This window comes from Oryza sativa, chromosome 1 (assembly GCF_034140825.1).
Source record: "Oryza sativa Japonica Group chromosome 1, ASM3414082v1".
Classification (NCBI taxonomy): domain Eukaryota; kingdom Viridiplantae; phylum Streptophyta; class Magnoliopsida; order Poales; family Poaceae; genus Oryza; species Oryza sativa.
The window spans coordinates 26,366,729-26,384,869 of record NC_089035.1 but is presented as its reverse complement, the minus strand read 5'-3'; the positions used below and the strand labels follow the sequence as shown (position 1 = coordinate 26,384,869).

General features: G+C 41.2%; 2 protein-coding genes across 6 annotated transcripts; both read right to left on the bottom strand.

Annotated features, from left to right (window-relative positions):
* Positions 1-2,185: 2,185 nt before the first annotated feature.
* Positions 2,186-10,901, bottom strand: LOC4326560 (probable isoprenylcysteine alpha-carbonyl methylesterase ICMEL2). Of its 5 annotated transcripts, XR_001542595.3 has the most exons (13): positions 10,384-10,891; positions 9,064-9,140; positions 8,515-8,584; positions 8,354-8,434; positions 8,200-8,274; positions 7,991-8,092; positions 7,414-7,551; positions 6,456-6,521; positions 6,235-6,375; positions 5,354-5,444; positions 4,553-4,717; positions 3,391-3,503; positions 2,186-2,839 (listed from the first exon to the last, which is right to left on the bottom strand). XR_001542595.3 is itself a non-coding variant. In XM_066306459.1 (12 exons), coding segments are annotated over exons 1-12 (1,449 nt in total). In that variant the 5' UTR covers positions 10,830-10,891; the 3' UTR covers positions 3,009-3,502. The 5 variants fall into 5 exon arrangements, 4 of the variants coding, with proteins under 4 accessions (XP_066162556.1, XP_066162568.1, NP_001384961.1 ...); XM_066306459.1 differs by lacking the exon at positions 2,186-2,839 and having other exon boundaries at positions 3,009-3,503; positions 4,557-4,717; NM_001398032.1 differs by lacking the exon at positions 2,186-2,839 and having other exon boundaries at positions 3,034-3,503; positions 10,384-10,901.
* Positions 10,902-12,212: 1,311 nt separating this feature from the next.
* On the bottom strand, positions 12,213-15,100 carry LOC4326559 (AAA-ATPase At3g50940). The gene is made up of 2 exons (XM_015772046.3): positions 13,756-15,100; positions 12,213-13,010 (listed from the first exon to the last, which is right to left on the bottom strand). The coding sequence occupies exons 1-2, from the start codon at positions 14,728-14,730 to the stop codon at positions 12,444-12,446; spliced, it is 1,542 nt and encodes a 513-aa protein (XP_015627532.1). The 5' UTR covers positions 14,731-15,100; the 3' UTR covers positions 12,213-12,443.
* Positions 15,101-18,141: the final 3,041 nt, after the last annotated feature.

Here is an 18,141-nt window from a genome sequence, read left to right as displayed (position 1 = left end):
ACCTGAGGTTTTGTGAAATTCACTCTAAATATTACGGAGTACTGTATGTAAGAATTTAATTCCAAGATAGAATCGACTAACTTGTGCGTGCTCTCTAAATATTACGGAGTATGCACGCTCTCTTTCTAAGTTTGCTCGCCTTTCTCGTTGCGTGCAAGTTTTGCATCAACACGTAGAACGACAATGAGCTAAACTAGCTTGCCTCGGCAGCTTGCATATAATTTGAATTAGTTTTGTGCTATCGACCAAAATCACCAACGTAAATCACCAATTTCGACTAACGCGTGAACGGAATCGAATCTCGACAGTACGTTCCAAGTTCCTAGACAAGCTGGAGAGTCTCCACTTTGTGTTCATATGGACTCTCCACTTTAGCTGTGTTTGTTCATGCTAAAATTTAAAGTTTGGTTGTAATTGGAATATATGATGAAAAAGTTGTAAGTTTGTGTGTGTAGGAAAATTTTGATATGATGAAAAAATTGAAAGTTTGAAGAAAAACTTTACATCTAAACACGGCCTTTGTGTTCATTGGACTCTTGCTCAAAACACGTAAGACAAATCGAACCAGAAAGCAATTTGTTCGTTTTGTGTGGACGGCATCTGAATCTCACGGAAGTTAATTAGGAATATATAATTCGATCAGGGAGTTGCATCTAGGGTGAATAAGGATATATTATTATTCTGTTCGATGTTCGTGTGCGCCAAAATTTCCGAAGTGGACTGGAAGGCTCCAAATCAAACCCTCAATGTGTAACTACAATTTTATTCCGAGTAATTTTCCTCTTTTTTTTCCCTTCAGATGTACAAGAAATCTGCGTATCATTATAGTCATCTCATAAACACCCACTAAAGCAAAGTTAAAAACATGAGAACTTGTCAAAGAAAAAAAGGTACTACGACCAGCAACCTGTACAAACATATATTCAAGGTCAAATACTAGTAAGGCCTTTGGTCTACCATTCTTTGAGTACTTTTGATTTCAGCTAACTTCAATATTATGATCAAGTACTACAAAACTACAAAGATTTTAACACATGGCAAATAAGCGTATTATGGTCCTAAGGTTTTTACAAACTACACCGTATAATCAAATGTTTTTCTTATCCCACCATGCTTATGATTTATGAAATTAATCCAAAACATCTACAATATGAGAGTTTTAATCATCTAACTTAAGTGTTTTTATTTTTTTTTCAATAGTAGTAGTTAAATTGATTAATGGTGTGGTTTTGTGTAACTCAGTGCTAAACATATGTGGATTTGTACAACGCCGAACTACGATACTCCCCAGTCCCAAATTATAAGACGCCCCCTTTTTTTTTAGAAAAATCAAACTCGGTATATTTTTTACTAATGATTATACTAACCATATATTTATGTTAAGTATTATGCATGTTATATTACTAGATTCAAATTTTAAAGTATTTTCACGTGATGGTAATTTCATATTCATTGAAAATACAAAATATAATAAATTAATGGTTAAAGTATATCATTGAAAAACCATGTAAAAAATTATAGGCCTTATAATTTGGGACAGAGAAAGTAGATTAGTTTTTGTGAAGTTCTACTCATTTCTTTCACTTGATCATAATCTTATGGCACGCAAGCTATATAGATAAGAGGTTCCAACTCAAGAAATCTGAAACCACATTATGCACACCCAGCTTGTTATACATAGGAATAAAAGCGACACCAATTTTGTTACAACTGGCACAGCCCACCTTAATCGTATAAGAAAATGGGCTGCAGTTGGGCTTGTCCTGATGAGCTGCATTGGCGTGGTTTGGCCCTGTTGTTCACCAGGAAATACTACATGCAGGCATGAAGCAACCACTACGAAAAAACAAGATCATCTGCCGCAAAACGCACTCATACTCGCATGGTTTTCTCATGTGTTAGCATCCATATTCTCCGAAGTGTGCGTATCTGACTCGACGAATAATGGAACTCAACTATTTCCAATAGCAAACTCACGTCCGGTAACTCTGCAAACCTAGCAAGCATCCAATTCTGTAAAAGCTCCCCCGTTGCATCGTGCCATCACTTGCCTGGACAAGCAACAATAATACAGGGGCGCCTTTATTCCTGCACATCTAGGATTTGTACTCTGCACACTTGAGAGAGATCTTGCATATCTAGCACGAAGGCCTATAAATACCTTGTTGCCATCCGTTTCCAGTTCATCATCAACAACACAGCTGCTTAAGAGCTTCTGAGCCTTATCCCAGGGTCAGGACAGAACAGAGCAGAGAAGCATCAGAAGAATGGCTTCTCTGAAGGCCGTGAAACCTGCCGGACTTGCCAAGGAGCCGGCTGCCAAGCTCAGTGAGACGGCGACGAAGCCCGCGGCCGCCAAGGGCGGCGTCAAGAAGGCTGAGCAGAAGCCCCGGGAGCCCAAGAAGAAGGTATAGTACTGCAGCTGATCCAAATCCAACTTGATGTTGGTAATCTTGCTGTTGTTTTCTTGGCAGCGTCTCTTCTTCGTGTTGATTTAGTCATTTGGCTATTTTCATGTGAAATCAGGTGAAGAGCAGCAAGCCGGCGGCAGCCAAAAACTGATAGTGGCAACAGGAGAGATGGAGATAGTACGAGGGTCTCCATCTTACGCTATGCTATGGGATTATGAATCCCGTCTGTCCCTTCCTCTCGTCACCCCGTGATGTCTTGATCATGTAGCAGCAACCTTAGTCAAGCTGGTCTTGACGGTGTGTGCAGCCCATGTGATGAATATTACAAATAAGATGGTACAGTTGTGACATCCGCTTCATATTTTTTCACTTGGTGTTAATTCTGTTTGGATTCCATCACTGAGAAAAAAAAACACTGAAGGTTTCGCCTGAAAAAAAAAACTCGAGAAAATAAACCCATCATGTAAGAAAGAGCAACTATGAACAAACACGTATGGGGAAAAAATAGTAAAGATCAAGCAAAGCACAACTGGCCTAGCTAACAGCAAAACTGAAAATTCACTACAAAAAGAACTACAAAATAACTGGCAGCATATATGCGAGTACAAAAGAAATGAACTTTGTGTAACTTGGAACAGAACTTAAGGACTGGGCAGTTGCTACAATATACCGATTGCTGTCGGGAACACTGCAAAAGTGTCTTGCTATATCAATCTAAGTACAGCATGAGCTTCTAGATTAGCTAGATAGTAATATTATCTGCTTTACTAAAATTACCCATGATTACAAGGTTCTACAGTAGAATATAAGCATGGTTACAAGCCTTGAGTGATATACTGATATAATATACAACACTATGTACAAGAAGAGAAAAAAGATGTGGTTTCCAATCATGTAGCTTCCACTTCTATTCAATACCATCTACAAGTTCCGCAGAGTTCTAAAGTGCCAAATGCCCATGAAAGGAGGTTTAGCTTGCCTGATCCCATCTACAATGGCTTCGCCAATAATCCTTTCCTCATTAAGGCAGAAAATGCACATATGTACTTTGCATTAGTTAGATATTTAATGTACAAATTCCTCTGCAAAAATCTGCATCCAAACATTTCCAAATAAGTATAAATTTCATTAATATGCAAATAATCCAATAGTTGGCATAAATACTTCAACGAATTAATGGACAAACGAGTAGTGAACATAGAAATTGCAAACTGTTACTAAAACAGTTTGGACTAGCAAATAGTGTATTTTAAATATAATATTCACAAACAAATGTAGAACCAACCTCAAATCCCTCAACAACTAAATTCTCAAACTGCCATTGCACATATGGTGGTCTTTTAAATAAGTTCACCATAATATCACCACTCAGATAGGGAAAAAAAGCATCTGGCCTGTTTGATTACACAGAAGGTGGCACAAAGACTTTTCTAAGCATATCGTGGAAAATGATATTCCAGTTCTAATGGCCTGTTTGATTTGAGGAATGAGGAGATCGATTGACCACTTGACAATGGGTTGTTTGGTTTAACGAATGAAATTGGACCATCATCTCATCCCCAAAAGTACATATTTAGGCCCTGTTTGGCACAACACCAGATCTTAGATCCTTTCTGGATTTAGAGTTTGTTAGTTAAACAATAGTGGTTTGAAATTTTATATTTCCTATAAAATACGAACAAAATGATTCATCCAAATGCTAATATAATCACAGATCCAGACCCATGGATTTTCTACCCAGCTCTAAAAATTGATGGATCTGGAACTGTGTGAGTAATTGCACCAAACTTGTAGGATAATCCCATGATGGATAACCCATCCTAGATGGTCTGATTCCTCAAACCAAACAGCCATAGTCCCACAGGCCACAGGATCATAGTTTCAGATTTCAACTCTACATGCAAGTTCGGTTTCTATTTTAGATAAGTAATAAATAACCAATGGTTTACAAGTCGGTTGTATTGTCATTGAGAATAGTTCTGTCTTTTAAAACAAAATATCTTATCAGAGTCCCTTAACAGAAGATATACAGCTTAGAAACACCAAAATACTGACATTTGAAACTTAAGCGCCACTTATACCTTATAATTTTATTAGAATAAATACAAAATCACAACTACACAAAAAATAATAGTGATTACCTACTAGAATGGACTAAATCGACGGGCCAGCTGTAATTGCCACTCAAACACCAGGCGCCTTGGAGCTGGTGCCAGAGCAATCTTTTCTTGTGTAATTTCATCATCAACATGAATAATAGACAATACATCTTCAACCAATGGATCTCTTCCACCCCGAAGAGGATCCTATGGAAAGATGTAAAGAAACAGGTTATAATCAAAGGAAGTTTAATTGAACAACTATAAGAACTCATAATTAAATGATATTATAGTCCCACAGCAAAAAAAAAATCTATATACTTTCAAAAGACTGTATTATAAAAAAAGGTTTAAGACAAAAAAAGATAGCAACGTGCTTTTATTATATATCAAAAAAGAACGCGGCAGTATAATAACTAAGTATATCTTTTGCAAGATCTTAACATCTAACTCAAACCAGATTCCAAATGATTGGTCAATACCAGTTCCTCGTTAGTGTGTGATAATCCAGGACAGCTGGGATACACCAACACTGGTAGTTCAAAATGGTCAGCAATCGACTGGAAACTGGTAACTTCATCAAAATTTCCCTGATGCTTTTTTCATTTTAACTATTTTAAAATCTCCTAACAGTGGTAACGTGAGTACAAAACTTAACACTACTTAGCCTAATTCAGTTAGAACTTAGAAGTCAGAAATCGGTGAGATACGGCAAAAAAGATCATGACCCTTGCCATAAAACATTGCACGTAACTTTAACTTTACACATCTAAGTGCTGCCGATACTAATAGAGCTTGAGACCAGAAAAAATAAATTCATTATAGCCATTCCGCGTATATTACCTGTATAAATATATCTGTATGTGTTTTGCCTTCGTACAACTGTAACTTGGCTTGAGCACCAGCTTGTTGAAGGACGTCAGCAAAAGTTTGACTGCATACAAAAAAACAGAGTAACTGGTATCATGAAAATGGAAAACATTATGCCAGTTCAACAAGGGGTCAATCAACAAATGATCCATCCACTACACAGAACAATCTTACAGTACATGGCAACAAGAACCAATATAGCTGAAAGCATGTTTATAATAGAAAAACAAGTAGCACAACACAGTAATATTTGTTCTAACAGTTTAACTCTGAACTATTTTGTACTAGTGTTGAATATGGGAAGACAAATAATGGTCTCAATAAACTTGGCATTCTATACAATCAATCTCCTATTTACAAGTACTTTGATAAATCTACTGTCCTTTGAACTCCAGATTTAATGAAAAATGCAATATAAGAACTTATGCTCCGGTTCTATCTAGAAAAACTGCAAATGCTTTTCTTCAATTCTCTGCTCTGTATATCCACATTTAGGCTTGTAATAGCCAAGATGTAAAAAGACTTCATATTCATGATATGCTACATTTAAGCTTCTAATAGACAACACTGGAAAAGGATGGAGAGTATAAGGGAAGAATTGGGGCATTAGAGATGTTAGGCATGCTACATCTTGGTTTACGCCTTCATCAATCCAGCTTTTTTTCAACTTAGATTGGCATTGCTTCCTAAATTCAAGTGAAACTGGACTTAGTAAATAAAATTTCCTTTAGTAACACCTGCATGTCATGCCATAAAAAAAATGGAGGGTAGATAGGTATAGGTGAAGCGTGCATTTGCTCGAGTTTGTCTTGTGTCATCTTAAATGGACATCTGCAGAAGGCATAAGAAGAAACCTGGCAGATGATGGTATTGAATAATCTTCAGTTCCATGCATAAGAACAATGGGAGGCAGAAGAGCTATTGTCTGGGAACTTGACTGCTTGACAACAATTTCCGGAGAATAACGTGACAATGACTCCTCTCCTTCCATTATGCTGAAACAGTTATTCAAAAATTTTCCTTAACTGCTGTTTAAACAAAACAAACCACTTTCCAAGCATAGACATATTACTACCTGAAAAATATTGAACGATTAAGACCACGTTCATGAAAATGGTCAACCAAACTATGCATGTTGTATCTGCTCCCCAAAAAAAAAATGTTGTTAGTGCTTCCAAATTCCAATGTATGCTTAGTATTCTATCAGAATAATCCGAAAGAGAAAAGAAAACAATTGAATATTGGAGGCTGGTGCTTATTCGTAATATGGTGATAACAATCATCATAATTCATCTTCAGGAGATAACTTTTGAAGTGTCTATCAAACTCCACAGCACATTGAGAAATGATTTATTTGTTTGACTAGGAGAAACAATTTACTCCATTAGAGATTTATATGTAATCACATTGAATTGATGGTCAACTAAAATCAGGGTAAAAGGAGGTTGATATAATAAATCATAAATATGCACAATGAATCATTGATAGTTTTATTTACAAATCCTGAATGTCAAATTGAAACTGAGTTAAGCAGTTTGGTCGAACCACTTTCATATTGGCACACATGGAAGCACCAGCAAATGAAGAGAATGGAACAAAGAATAACTTGGGGGAGAATTCATAGGGTTTCTATTTACATGTTAGTAACAAATACAACTAACCCAGATGATGTGAAATGATGAAGACTATTAATTTATTTCTTATTTAAGATTAGTTCCCATTTGGATGCACTCCCATTGATTCACGTGCCAAAACAAATAAATGCAATTACTTGTTTGAAGATTGGAAGAAAATAACATGCTTCCAGTGTTTGATCAAATATGCCGAGGACAATATCTTCCAGAGAAAACGGCCAATATGCCCGAAAAACAGAATATCTGACATCCAAGTGTGAATTTTAAGGATAGCAAAAATTAAATAAGAAGTTGGCAGACTTTTTGTTGCTTGCTGCCAACTCAATGCATATACCAGTGTTGCAGTAATAGGAATATTCACGCAAAAAAAAAGCTAATAAAAACGAACTGCAAGCTCACCCTCCAGATAAACCAAAATATGCTTTGATTTGTGTAACACTCCAAGAAATGGACTGCCCACTAGATTCTTTCACTGCCTGCTCGATGAGGGCACATGCAGCAATATGTGCTCCTGCTGACTGACCCACCAAGTAGATCCTACAGGTTTAACATAAATCCATAAGTATGTCATGAAGGAGCTAGAATTTGCTGTTTTTATATAGCAAAAGGTTATTCTGGAGGAAGTTACTTATGAAGGACTAATGAATTGAAGGAGCAAGGACAGATAATAAACAGAATTATATCAATATATGGCTTGACAATATCTACACAAATATGAAGAAAGAAAATATCTACATGAACATGTGATATTTGCTACTTTACCTAGCATGAAGAGTTTAAGGGTAAGCAACCAATGCCATAAATCAACTTTCTTTTTCTAATAATAATTCTAGGAATTTCAAGGAGGCTATCAACAGACATTGCTATGTAAATGCCAAAAAATTCACATGCAAACTTGACTTCAAAATTTTAATAACAGTTCTGTAAGAACCTTTCATAATAACCTTAATAGAAACTGAAATAGTTGTTATCTTACCGATTAGGATCACCTCCATAACTAGCAATGTTGTTGCACACATAAGAAATACCCTGGGAAGCATCGCTAACCATGTCACCTATTGTTCCTTGAGGGAAATTTCTGATATAAATGTACAACGTTGTATTAAACAAATAAATATTGCCAACAGTACAATTCCTCATTAGTAATAAAATGATATAGTATTGATTCAGTGGAGTCATCAGCACCTGTAATCAATGCAAGCAACTATGATTCCTCTCTCAGCCAACCGCCTCCCAAGAAGGGAACCCCATGCCTTGTAACTAAAATATTTTGTGCAAGGTCATCAACAAAGAAAAGCCAATGAATACCGTGGCGCCTTGTTGCAAACTTAACACTTACCCAATAATCCAAGCCCCACCAGTTACGAAGGCCACCACTGGGCAGGGTCTGTTGATATCTTTGGGTATGTACAAATCTAGCCTGTTCAATGTAATATTTATCAGTTTCAATAACATACAGGAAACAGTGTTCTTATTTTATTTTATTGATGATGATGTTACCTGTTTCTTGGTTGTTCTCCATAGACTATACTTCTACGAACCTGACTTGAGAAGAAATAGTAATATCCAACTGTGAACCAAGAAAGGACTGTTTTAGAACGTTGTAGGGTAATTAGGAAGAGAAATCAGACATGCCATATTCTTTTCTGAAACTGTGTTAGGGTCAGGTTTGAAATTCTGAAAAAAAATTATTTGCCAGTTGGTCCTGGTAGGAAGTGTCTCCAGTAAAAATTGGTCAAAATAGGTCAAAAGTCCCTTTTACCCTTTCCTGTTCCTCTCATCTGAACTCTTCCTTCCCCTTATGCTAGACAATATTGCCCCGAACCACGCTCAAACCAAGCAAAAATTTTGTTCGGAAGTTCAAACAAAGTTCTGAATATTTGGAACTATGTCCATCCGTCTTCCCCCCCCCCCCCCATCCTGCAGGCATCACCACCGTAATTTTCTTCTTTTTTTTTGCATAAAACCCTAAGGCATCATACTCTTCATGCGCAACACAACTGACTTGAACAATTGAGTCAATAGAACTGCATGTTATCTGCAGCATACCTTGCAAAAAACCTGGCATAAGTAAAATTGCATAGATTGTCAGGGCAAGTAGTTGTGACATCCACCGGTAACCTAACCTGCAAAACAATTAAGATAGTAAGGAATATGTAAAAAAACCAACACAATTATATTCATCGAGATATTTTTTGGCGAAAGGATGAAAATTGTCACTAAGGCTGTGTTTAGTTCACACCAAAATTGGAAGTTTGGTTGAAATTGGAACGATGTGACGGAAAAGTTAGAAGTTTGTGTGTGTAGGAAAGTTTTGATGTGATGGAAAAGTTGGAAGTTTGAAGAATTATTTTGGAACTAAACACGGCCTAATGTAATGTTACGCTAGCTGGATAGAAACTTTTGCTACATTGAATGCAGAGTTGGAAATAAATACTGGCACTTGAAAATGCAAGGCCCAGACCTGAATATAGCGCTCAAAGATTCCAATATTAAAGCTTCTCAAACATTATATACTTGTGAACTTAGCTGTCTTACAAGTATCTTAAAAGCATATTTATGCTTTGGTTGTGCTTATGAGAACATCTATAGCTGTATACATGTCTTGTAAACAATCTTAACTGCAGCAGCTGTTCAATTCTAAACAAGATGTAGAACAGAATTTCTGAGGCAACAAGAAAGAATCACATCAACAAAATTCATGACTAATAAGCCAGGTAAAATAGAAGCAGCCGTGCATCATGCTGCCACACTGTTCCATGGTGCTACTACTTTATATACATACTGGTCAGTTAATTGATCAGTAAGTCCAAAGCAAGAGCACAATTTGCACGAAGACATAGTGGGCCATGTGACTAACTGACAGCGGTACAGTACACGAGTAATACAGAATGACTGAATCTGCATGTAAACCAATAGTCCAATACACTAATTTAATTTATAAAACGGACAAAATGCGTGTTAGCAACAACAAAAGTCTGCACGCCAGGGAAACCTCTAAACGTTAAAACACTCGTGTGGACCCCGTAGCTTAATTCCCAGTACGTCTCAACTCTCACCTGTCCTCGAAGTTCCACACGCAATTGCATCAGCAACCTAGTCAAAACACTCCCTACTTCCCTAGTGGATTATCGACTTATCGTTAGCTTCTCCATGAAAGCTGCGTTCGAATCCACCACACGGAAGGAACTCCAAGAAAACAGAAGCTTCGCCATCGGAAATAGCATGGAAACAAATCGCCAGCTCACGTATCGCATCGAGGCGTCCGCGATTGGCTCGTGAGCTAGTCCATGATCGATTCGGGCAAACGCAACGCAAGGGCTAACAAGGGTAGAGGGGAAAAAAACAAACTAAACAGCGAATAATTACCCGAGGTACTGCAGGAGGCTGAAGGTGAGGCGCGTGACGAGGTACGTCTCGGAGGCCGCGTGCCCGACATCGTCGCGGAACGAGGACTGCCGCCTCGGGCCGCCGCAGCCGCATCCGGCGGGTCGCGGGGACGCGGACTGCACCGGCGACGAGCGGCGGCGGCGGCCGGAGGAGTCGCTCCGCGAGAGGAGCGCGCCGACCTCCTCGGCGCTGGAGACGGGCCGCATTGCGGGCGGCGCGCGGCGCTGGGGCGGTGTGCGGGATATTCGAATCGGTTCGGGTGGGTGGGTGGGTCGCAACTCGCAACGGTGCGGGAGGTGGTCGGGTGGTGGACGCCGTCGGAGGGGGAGAGTTGGGGGGTGGTGGCGGTGGTGGGGCCTAAATAGGCGGAGTACTCGGGTAGTGCGTGGCAACAAGGGACGCGTGGGCGGAGGCGGGCAAAACATGGCGAAATCTTCCGTTTCCTCCTCGCCTCGGCATCCTTCCTTCCGGCGTAGTATCGCAGCTTGCCTCTTTCGGCGCTTGCGTACGCCTAAAGAGAGAGAAAGAGAGGATTTTGTCGGATTGTTCCGAGTAAAATTTGATATTGCAGTACAGATGTCAGCGTTTTCCTCCTGAAAAGAATTACTCCTATTTTACTCCCAACTCACGCTACGGGGCAAACGTTAAATCTGTATCGTGCAGACACATGGCAGGCAGAGGAGCATGAGATTTCATCGGTGTCTCTCGTGTTTCACCGGCCATAAAAATATATAGCGGAACCAGATTCTATTTTCATTTTTAGAAAAAAAAATGATGGACCAAGCTCGACCGCAAGTGCACGCAATGACCGCGGCGCTCAACCGGTGCCACAGTTCCGATACACTTCTTTAACCTCAAAATAAATTCATCTTTTACTCATCCCAACATTAGAATACCTTTATTTTATCAAATTTTAATATAACAATTTCTCATTTTATCTATTTTCAATACAATTATTTATTACTTTTATAAACTAAAAGACGCGAATATTAGAGAAGAACGTAATATCAAATAATTAAAAGGGGTGAGGTTTCAAACTTAGGTCGTCTAGCCAACCACCTTGTAGAGCTAGCTGGAAGACCCTTACGCGTTTCTCACTTTTATAAACTCCAATACAGTAATTATTTAAAAAAAATAAATATAAATAGGATGAGTTAAAACGAACATATTATAAAGAGGGAGTATTCCGAACCTGTCCACGAAATAGGGAATTTCATGGACGGAACTCGAAAGAGTGTAACAGCCTAATCGTCTCGGTGACGGAGTATGGGCATAAATGGGTTGGTGGTGGCGGGGCCGCACACCAGCCGCAGACGGCGCCAAAGCTGCGTGCGGTGCGAGAGAATCTTGCAGGTTCTAGAGCCGGCAGCCTGCGCTGTGCGGCGTAGCTGGCTCTCGGCCTCTAGCTGCTGGTGGCCTGTGGCCGGCCACTGGCCAGCCTACCGCATGCGGGTGGCCGCGACGCGCGCCTTCCTGCCCCGTGCCGCCGCGCCACGCGGCAGGAGAAGGCCACCGAGGCGTTTGCGGCCGTCGGGCCATGGGAAAAAAAAAAAAAACGTTTCGAGGGGCGACCCGCTGAGCTCGCCGAGCCGGGCTGGCCTGAACAGCCCGTGCCAGCTTGGATGGGCTGGCCTCGTACCCTCACCACCAGGCCGAGCTAGGCTGGACTGGGGAAAGTTGTTACGCTGCTCTTTTTCGTTTTATATATATACTTCGGCTGTTCCGCTCTGGATCGTAATGTGCCAAAGGCATATGCTAAGATCACATAACGTGCATATTAGCTGTTGTCAACCTTTCAAAATGTGTGCTATTCAGAATGCTACTATTTCTTGTTTTACATAAATAATTTCAAATTGGACATGGTGGATTCAAAACGTTGTCTTGAAAAAACTCAATGTAAGTGCTATAGCTCTCTCACGAGTAGAGTAGGAAGGCAAAGCAAAAATTACAGAAAGTGTCCGTGCACGTAATAAACTCTCTGCTTTTTTGCCAGTTGCCACTAGTTTACCATCACCGTTTCGCGAGTTGCCGGAATTCCCCTATCGCCGTCCTCGTCCTCGGCCGCGGACTCCACGCCGTCCCTGTCCGTGCGAGATCTCCATCCCAATTTCATCGCCGAACACTCCCCGCCTCGTCGTCGTCGCAACCACGGCGCCTCCTCCTCCTCCTCGACGAGACGCCCGCGGGTGCCTACGCCCCGTGCCCGCGTGAAGCTTCTGGCTGACGTACCCGCCGCCATCCTCCTCGGTCCCGGCCTTCCTGTCCCTCAAAAGTTTCGCGACCATCTCGATGGCTGCGCCGGCGTCGTCGGTCATCAGCAGCCTCTCCGCGACCTCGGCCGGCGCCACCTCCACCTCCCGCAGCAGCGCCTCGATCTCCGGGAAGAGCGGGTGGTCGTCGCCGGCGACGCCGTGGTAGGTGGCGGCGAGCTCCCTGAACGCGCCGAAGCCGAGGTAGCCCATGTGCACGTGCATGTCCATCCGGCCTGGGCGGAGCAGCGCCTGGTCGAGCCGGTCCACGTGCGTCGTCGTGAAGATGAGGATCCGCTCGTGGCCGCTGCTGGACCAGAGGCCGTCCACCATGTTGAGCAGCCCAGACAAAGTCACCTGCGACGTCGCGCGGTACATGGCAACACAAAAAAAAAAAACGCACAGCTTTGTAAGCGACACGGTAGCATCTGATCAGTTTTGCTAACCTAAGTTTGAGATTGAATTGATGGTTGGGATTTCTCTTTTTGGATGTCTCTTAATCTGATCTTCCTTTGCAATGGTGCTGAGACTGTGAAAACGATTGAGCTTATCACCAAATTTGTTTGTTTTCAAGACGTGACTGATGCGTGTGTGTTCATTTTTAGTGCGGGGTCATGGCCGATGGTGTACGTATGATTGTATTCTTGTTGTACCTCACAAAATGGCAAAGTTGACAACGCACGCGAGACAAACCAAACAAAAATTATGCGCTCTCTTAAAGTTGTGAAACAGTAAAACAACTAGTAGTAGTAAGATATTATGAGAACGAGTATAAAATTTGTGTGCTTTTTAGAAAGGAAGATTTGTAATCTACAAGTGCATGTGCATGTGTACGCACTAGATTTTAGAAAAGCTTTAGTTATTACATCTTTAATATAAGTTTTAACCATGATTGTTTTCCCGAACAAAGATTTTACCCTGCTAGCCTGTCCTGATTTAGAATCAGGAATTTACGCTTCGAATCTCACAAGAACAAGTAATTTAGCCTGTCGTTTGGCTAGTTCAAAGTTTAAGCCTTTTGTTTCGCTTACCATGCACAATTTACAGTTACAGAGCTAATGAGGTGTATTAATTAGTACTACTAAGCACTACTAATACTGACCTTACGATTCACGGAAGGCGGGTTGCTTCCGTCAGGACCTCCATGCGGTTCCCTCCGCGGCGCCGCGACGACGGCGCAGTCGACATCCTCGATCAACAATATGGACCTGTTCTTCATCCGGATCAGCAGCTTCCGCAGCTCGGTGTTGGAGCGGACGCCGCCGAGCTCGAGGTCGTAGACGTCGAAGCGGAGGTGGTTGGAGATCGCGGCGACCAGGCTGGACTTGCCGGTGCCGGGGGGGCCGTGGATGAGGTACCCCCTCTTCCACGCCCTCCCCGTCCGCTCGTAGTACTCCTTCCTGCCCAGGAACCTGTCCAGGTCGTCCACCACCGCCTCCCGCAGCGCGGCGTCCATGGCCAGCGTCGCGAACGTCGAGGCGTTGCGGAGCCTCACGGGCCGCCACTTGCCCCACTCGTTGCTGTACAGCTTCGCCTGCCTCTGCCCCTGGGACATGGCCGCGACGCGGGCCATGACGGCCGGGAGGTACGCGCCGAGCACCATGTCCTTGTGCCGCCCGTCGAAGCTCAGCTTGAACACCTCCCGCGCGTCGTCCCCGCCCCGCCGCCTGCCGCCGCCGCCGCCGCCGTGGCTGCTCAGGCGCCACGTCAGCTCCGCCCCGTCGAACACGTCCACGACCGCCGTGCCGGGGCGCATGGCGAGCGTGATCTGCTCCGCGCCGGCGCCGCGCGGCAGGCTCGCCTTCATCAGCGGCACGGGCGCCGCGGCGAGGAGGGTGGAGACGTACGCCTTGGCCGCGAGGAAGACGCGGTTGTAGAAGGCGCCGTCGAACTCCTCGATGACCACGCAGTGGCGGCGGGACGAGGGTGGCGGCAGGAGGAGCAGCGCGCCCAGGGCCGTGTCCGGGAGGACGTCGGCGACGATCCGGCGCAGCAGCATGGCAGCGCCCACGACGGAGGAGGCCGCCGTGATGGCGTTCTTGTACCGTTCCAGAGCTTCGCTGTTCGGAGACGCCATGGCTGTCCTCGCTGCAGCTGCAGTGGGAGGCTCTGATTAAGGTTTTCGATCTAATCAAGTGTTTGAGTGGTTTCAGTAACAGAGATTAGCATTCAGCAGGTGAGGAGAGCTTTTGGAGTGGTTGCCGAAAGGGAATACCTTATTATAAACATTGTAAAGGTCGGTTTAATTGGTTGGTGTTTGATCACTCTGTCATGTAATTAACCACCGTATACTAATGTTTGTTGTGTAGGTTGTGATTAATGTTTGCTTAGGAAGGAGATTAGTGGGTGCTGACTAGCTAACAGTTCGGTCTACCGTGTAAAGCACTTCAGTCAGTCAACAGGTGCCCTCTGAGTTTGCCAAGGAAAACACTCGGAAATTTCGAACGTACATTTCAAAAACTGCGATTTAATTGGTTGTGCGGCTTGGGGTCTTTCTTTAACGTTTGGTAATCACTCTGAGATAGCCTTTTGTCCACATAGTACATTGATTTATATGTGAAATTTCAAATAAATGTATCTTATACCCCCTCTAAATTACTTGTGTTGGCAGTTTTCATACTGTAACTAACACTCCATGTTACACTTTACACCCATAAAAACTATCCATATCGGTCAAATTATGGCTTGTTTAGTTTTCAAAAAAATTTTTCTAAAAACATCGAATTAAATCTTTGGACACATGTATAGAGCATTAAATATAGATAAATAGAAAAACTAATTGCACAGTTTGTATGGAAATAGTGAGACAAATCTTTTGAGCCTAATTAATCCATGATTAGCCATAAGTGCTACAGTAACTCACATGTGCTAATGATGGATTAATTAGGCTTAATAAATTCATCTCGCTGTTTCCAGACAAGTTATGAAATTAGTTTTTTTATTCATATCCGAAAACCCTTTTCGATATCCGGAATTAGGTTTAATAAATTCATCTCGCTGTTTCCAGACAAGTTATGAAATTAGTTTTTTTATTCATGTCCAAAAACCCTTTTTGATATCCGGTCAAACGTCGAATGTGACACCTAAAATTTTCTTTCCGCGAACTAAACATGGCTTATATTACCCCCTCCTAGACTAGCAAAAGTTGATCCAGCTAGTGGCTTGACCACCACATCACTTTTCATTGCACATAGGTATTGCCAGTCAGTCCAATCAACAACAAAGACGCACCACAAATCCACGATCGTTCTCGCCTCGTTTCTCTGTTTTTGTCTCTACCTCCAGTGTCGGCAATGTTGAGCCGTCCTGACCGGTGGCACAATAATCTTCTGACCAGTAGAGCCCACCCACTAGAACCCTAACACATGGAGGCAAATGGAGCAGAGCTGTATCGTAGAACCCTAACACATGGAGGCCTAGTTTCAAACTTTTTCTTCAAACTTTTAACTTTTCTATTATATTAAAACTTTTCTACACACAAACTTTCAACATTTTCATCACATTATTCTAATTTTAATCAAAATTTTAATTTTAATGTGAACTAAACCACCCCTGAGCTCAAGGAGGGGAGTGGCCTAGCATAGCGGGTTACAGACTGACAGGCATGGTGGCAGTAGAATGAGAAGATCTCTATAGTGCACGTTGAAAATGACACAAAAGCTGACAGCAGCCAGCAGGCAAAGTTGATGTCCATCACAACGCACATTTTTAAGTGAGCCACGTTTTTCCGTGCTCAATTTTAATAAATTTAAAAATATAAGTCACGCATAAAGTAATATTCATATTTTATTGTCTCATAACAACAAAAATACTAATTACTCCATTCGTCTCATTTTAAGTGCAGTGATGATTTTTTATGCCAAAATTTAATCGTCTGTCTTATTTAAAAATTTTAATCGTCCCGTTTTAAGGAGCATTTTGTGAATGTATAGTCCAAGAATGATTTGACGCGGTTAGTAAAACCACATTGGCGTTTTTATGACTTCTGTATGAAATTGATGGCATTAAAGTAATTGAATGAAAATAAGTGGCAGGTGTACGAACAATTGAATCAAAATAAGTGGCAGGTGTACAAATATAGGTGAACATTGTCTGGCAAACTGCAAGAAGAATCACTAGAGACATGGTGGTGGAACAAGTGAAGACTTGGACACATCATCGCACTTTTCAAGGCTTAAATCCCACTATCTACCTCCGTGCTAATACAAGTACAGTCTAGGTTTTATCTAACTTTTAACCTTCCGTCATATTTAAAAAAATTATAAAAAAATTAAAATAAAATAATCACACATAAAATACTATTCATGTTTTATCATCTAATAACATAAAAATAGTAATCATATTTTTTTAAATAACATAGATAGTCAAACGGAAAAACTCACAACTACACTTATATTGGGACGGAGGTAGTAATACTTACCATTATACTCATAAAAAAAATACATTTACACTTTTAATGGAATTTTGGTGGAACCAGCACACCAAAATTTAAATTTAGACTTAACACGGTACTTGAATTTACGGTTATTTACTCTTTCGATGGTAGATGGTGTACATGTTTACAGCGAGGCGTCTGTGGTGAATAGGGGTCTTCTTAATAGGGGTAAGATGTGAGTGTGTGCGTGTTGTGAACTCTTGTGTTTGTACTGTATTCTTAAAAAAAGGGGCTTGTTTGGTTGTCACTTTGAACTCAACACAAAGCTTTATGTGGAGGTGAGAGAACTTATATAAACAAAGAGTGTTGATTTCTATACAAGAGCTAGCTCCTTATATACTTCAAGATAAATACATTAAATGTACCGGTGAAAAAAATATGAGAAAAAAATAGAGACAATTTTATAGCTCATCTATTATACATATCAGCTCTAATACAAAATTATAACTAATAGCTGGCTCTACTATTATATTTGGTTATTGATCATAGCCTGAGGATAGATTACATTAAATGTCACCAGTGGCTCCCGGCTAGTATAGGCAGCTTCACAGGTTTGCCAGTGAAAACTCCATTTAATTTTAATATTGATTTGTGAATTGTTATGAAATTTGTACAGTAAATATTAGTTACATTGAAGTTTATCTGGGCTCAAAAAAAATTTTTGGTTCCGCCACTTAGGGCTAATTTGTTGGAGCTTCTAGTTGCTGCAGCTTCTCTCAGAATCAAATGCTCTTCTAAGCATACCAGCTTTTGGTTAAATTATTTATAGAATCCAGAAAATAAACTAGAAGTTAGAAGTTAGAAGCTGAAAAACTTAATTTTTCTAGATTCCCAGCTATTTCTCAAAACATAAACTTTCCAAACAGGCTCTTAGGCCATGTTTCTTTCAGTTTGGGATTATTATAATCTAGATTATTGAGTCAGATTACTATAAGCTAGATTGTTATAATCTGTAGTAGAATAAGCGGTTAGTTTGTTTCTTTCCTAGATTATTGGGTTTGCAAGTCTAAAGAGGGAGTGGGTGGCATGGTGGGTAATTTTTCATCCAATAAT

What these genes read in the sequence shown, in the direction of transcription:
- LOC4326559 (XM_015772046.3), bottom strand. Translation starts at nt 14,730, where the DNA reads ATGGCGTCTCCGAACAGCGAAGCTCTGGAACGGTACAAGAACGCCATC. An exon ending in CGCCTTCCGTGAATCGTAAG is followed by an intron (nt 13,011 to 13,755) that starts GTCAGTATTAGT and finishes GCGACGTCGCAG; the next exon opens with GTGACTTTGTCTGGGCTGCT.
- LOC4326560 (NM_001398032.1), bottom strand. Translation starts at nt 10,829, where the DNA reads ATGTTTTGCCCGCCTCCGCCCACGCGTCCCTTGTTGCCACGCACTACC. An exon ending in GGTGGGGCTTGGATTATTGG is followed by an intron (nt 8,275 to 8,353) that starts GTAAGTGTTAAG and finishes AAAATATTTTAG; the next exon opens with TTACAAGGCATGGGGTTCCC. An exon ending in AATCGTTCAATATTTTTCAG is followed by an intron (nt 6,376 to 6,455) that starts GTAGTAATATGT and finishes TAACTGTTTCAG; the next exon opens with CATAATGGAAGGAGAGGAGT.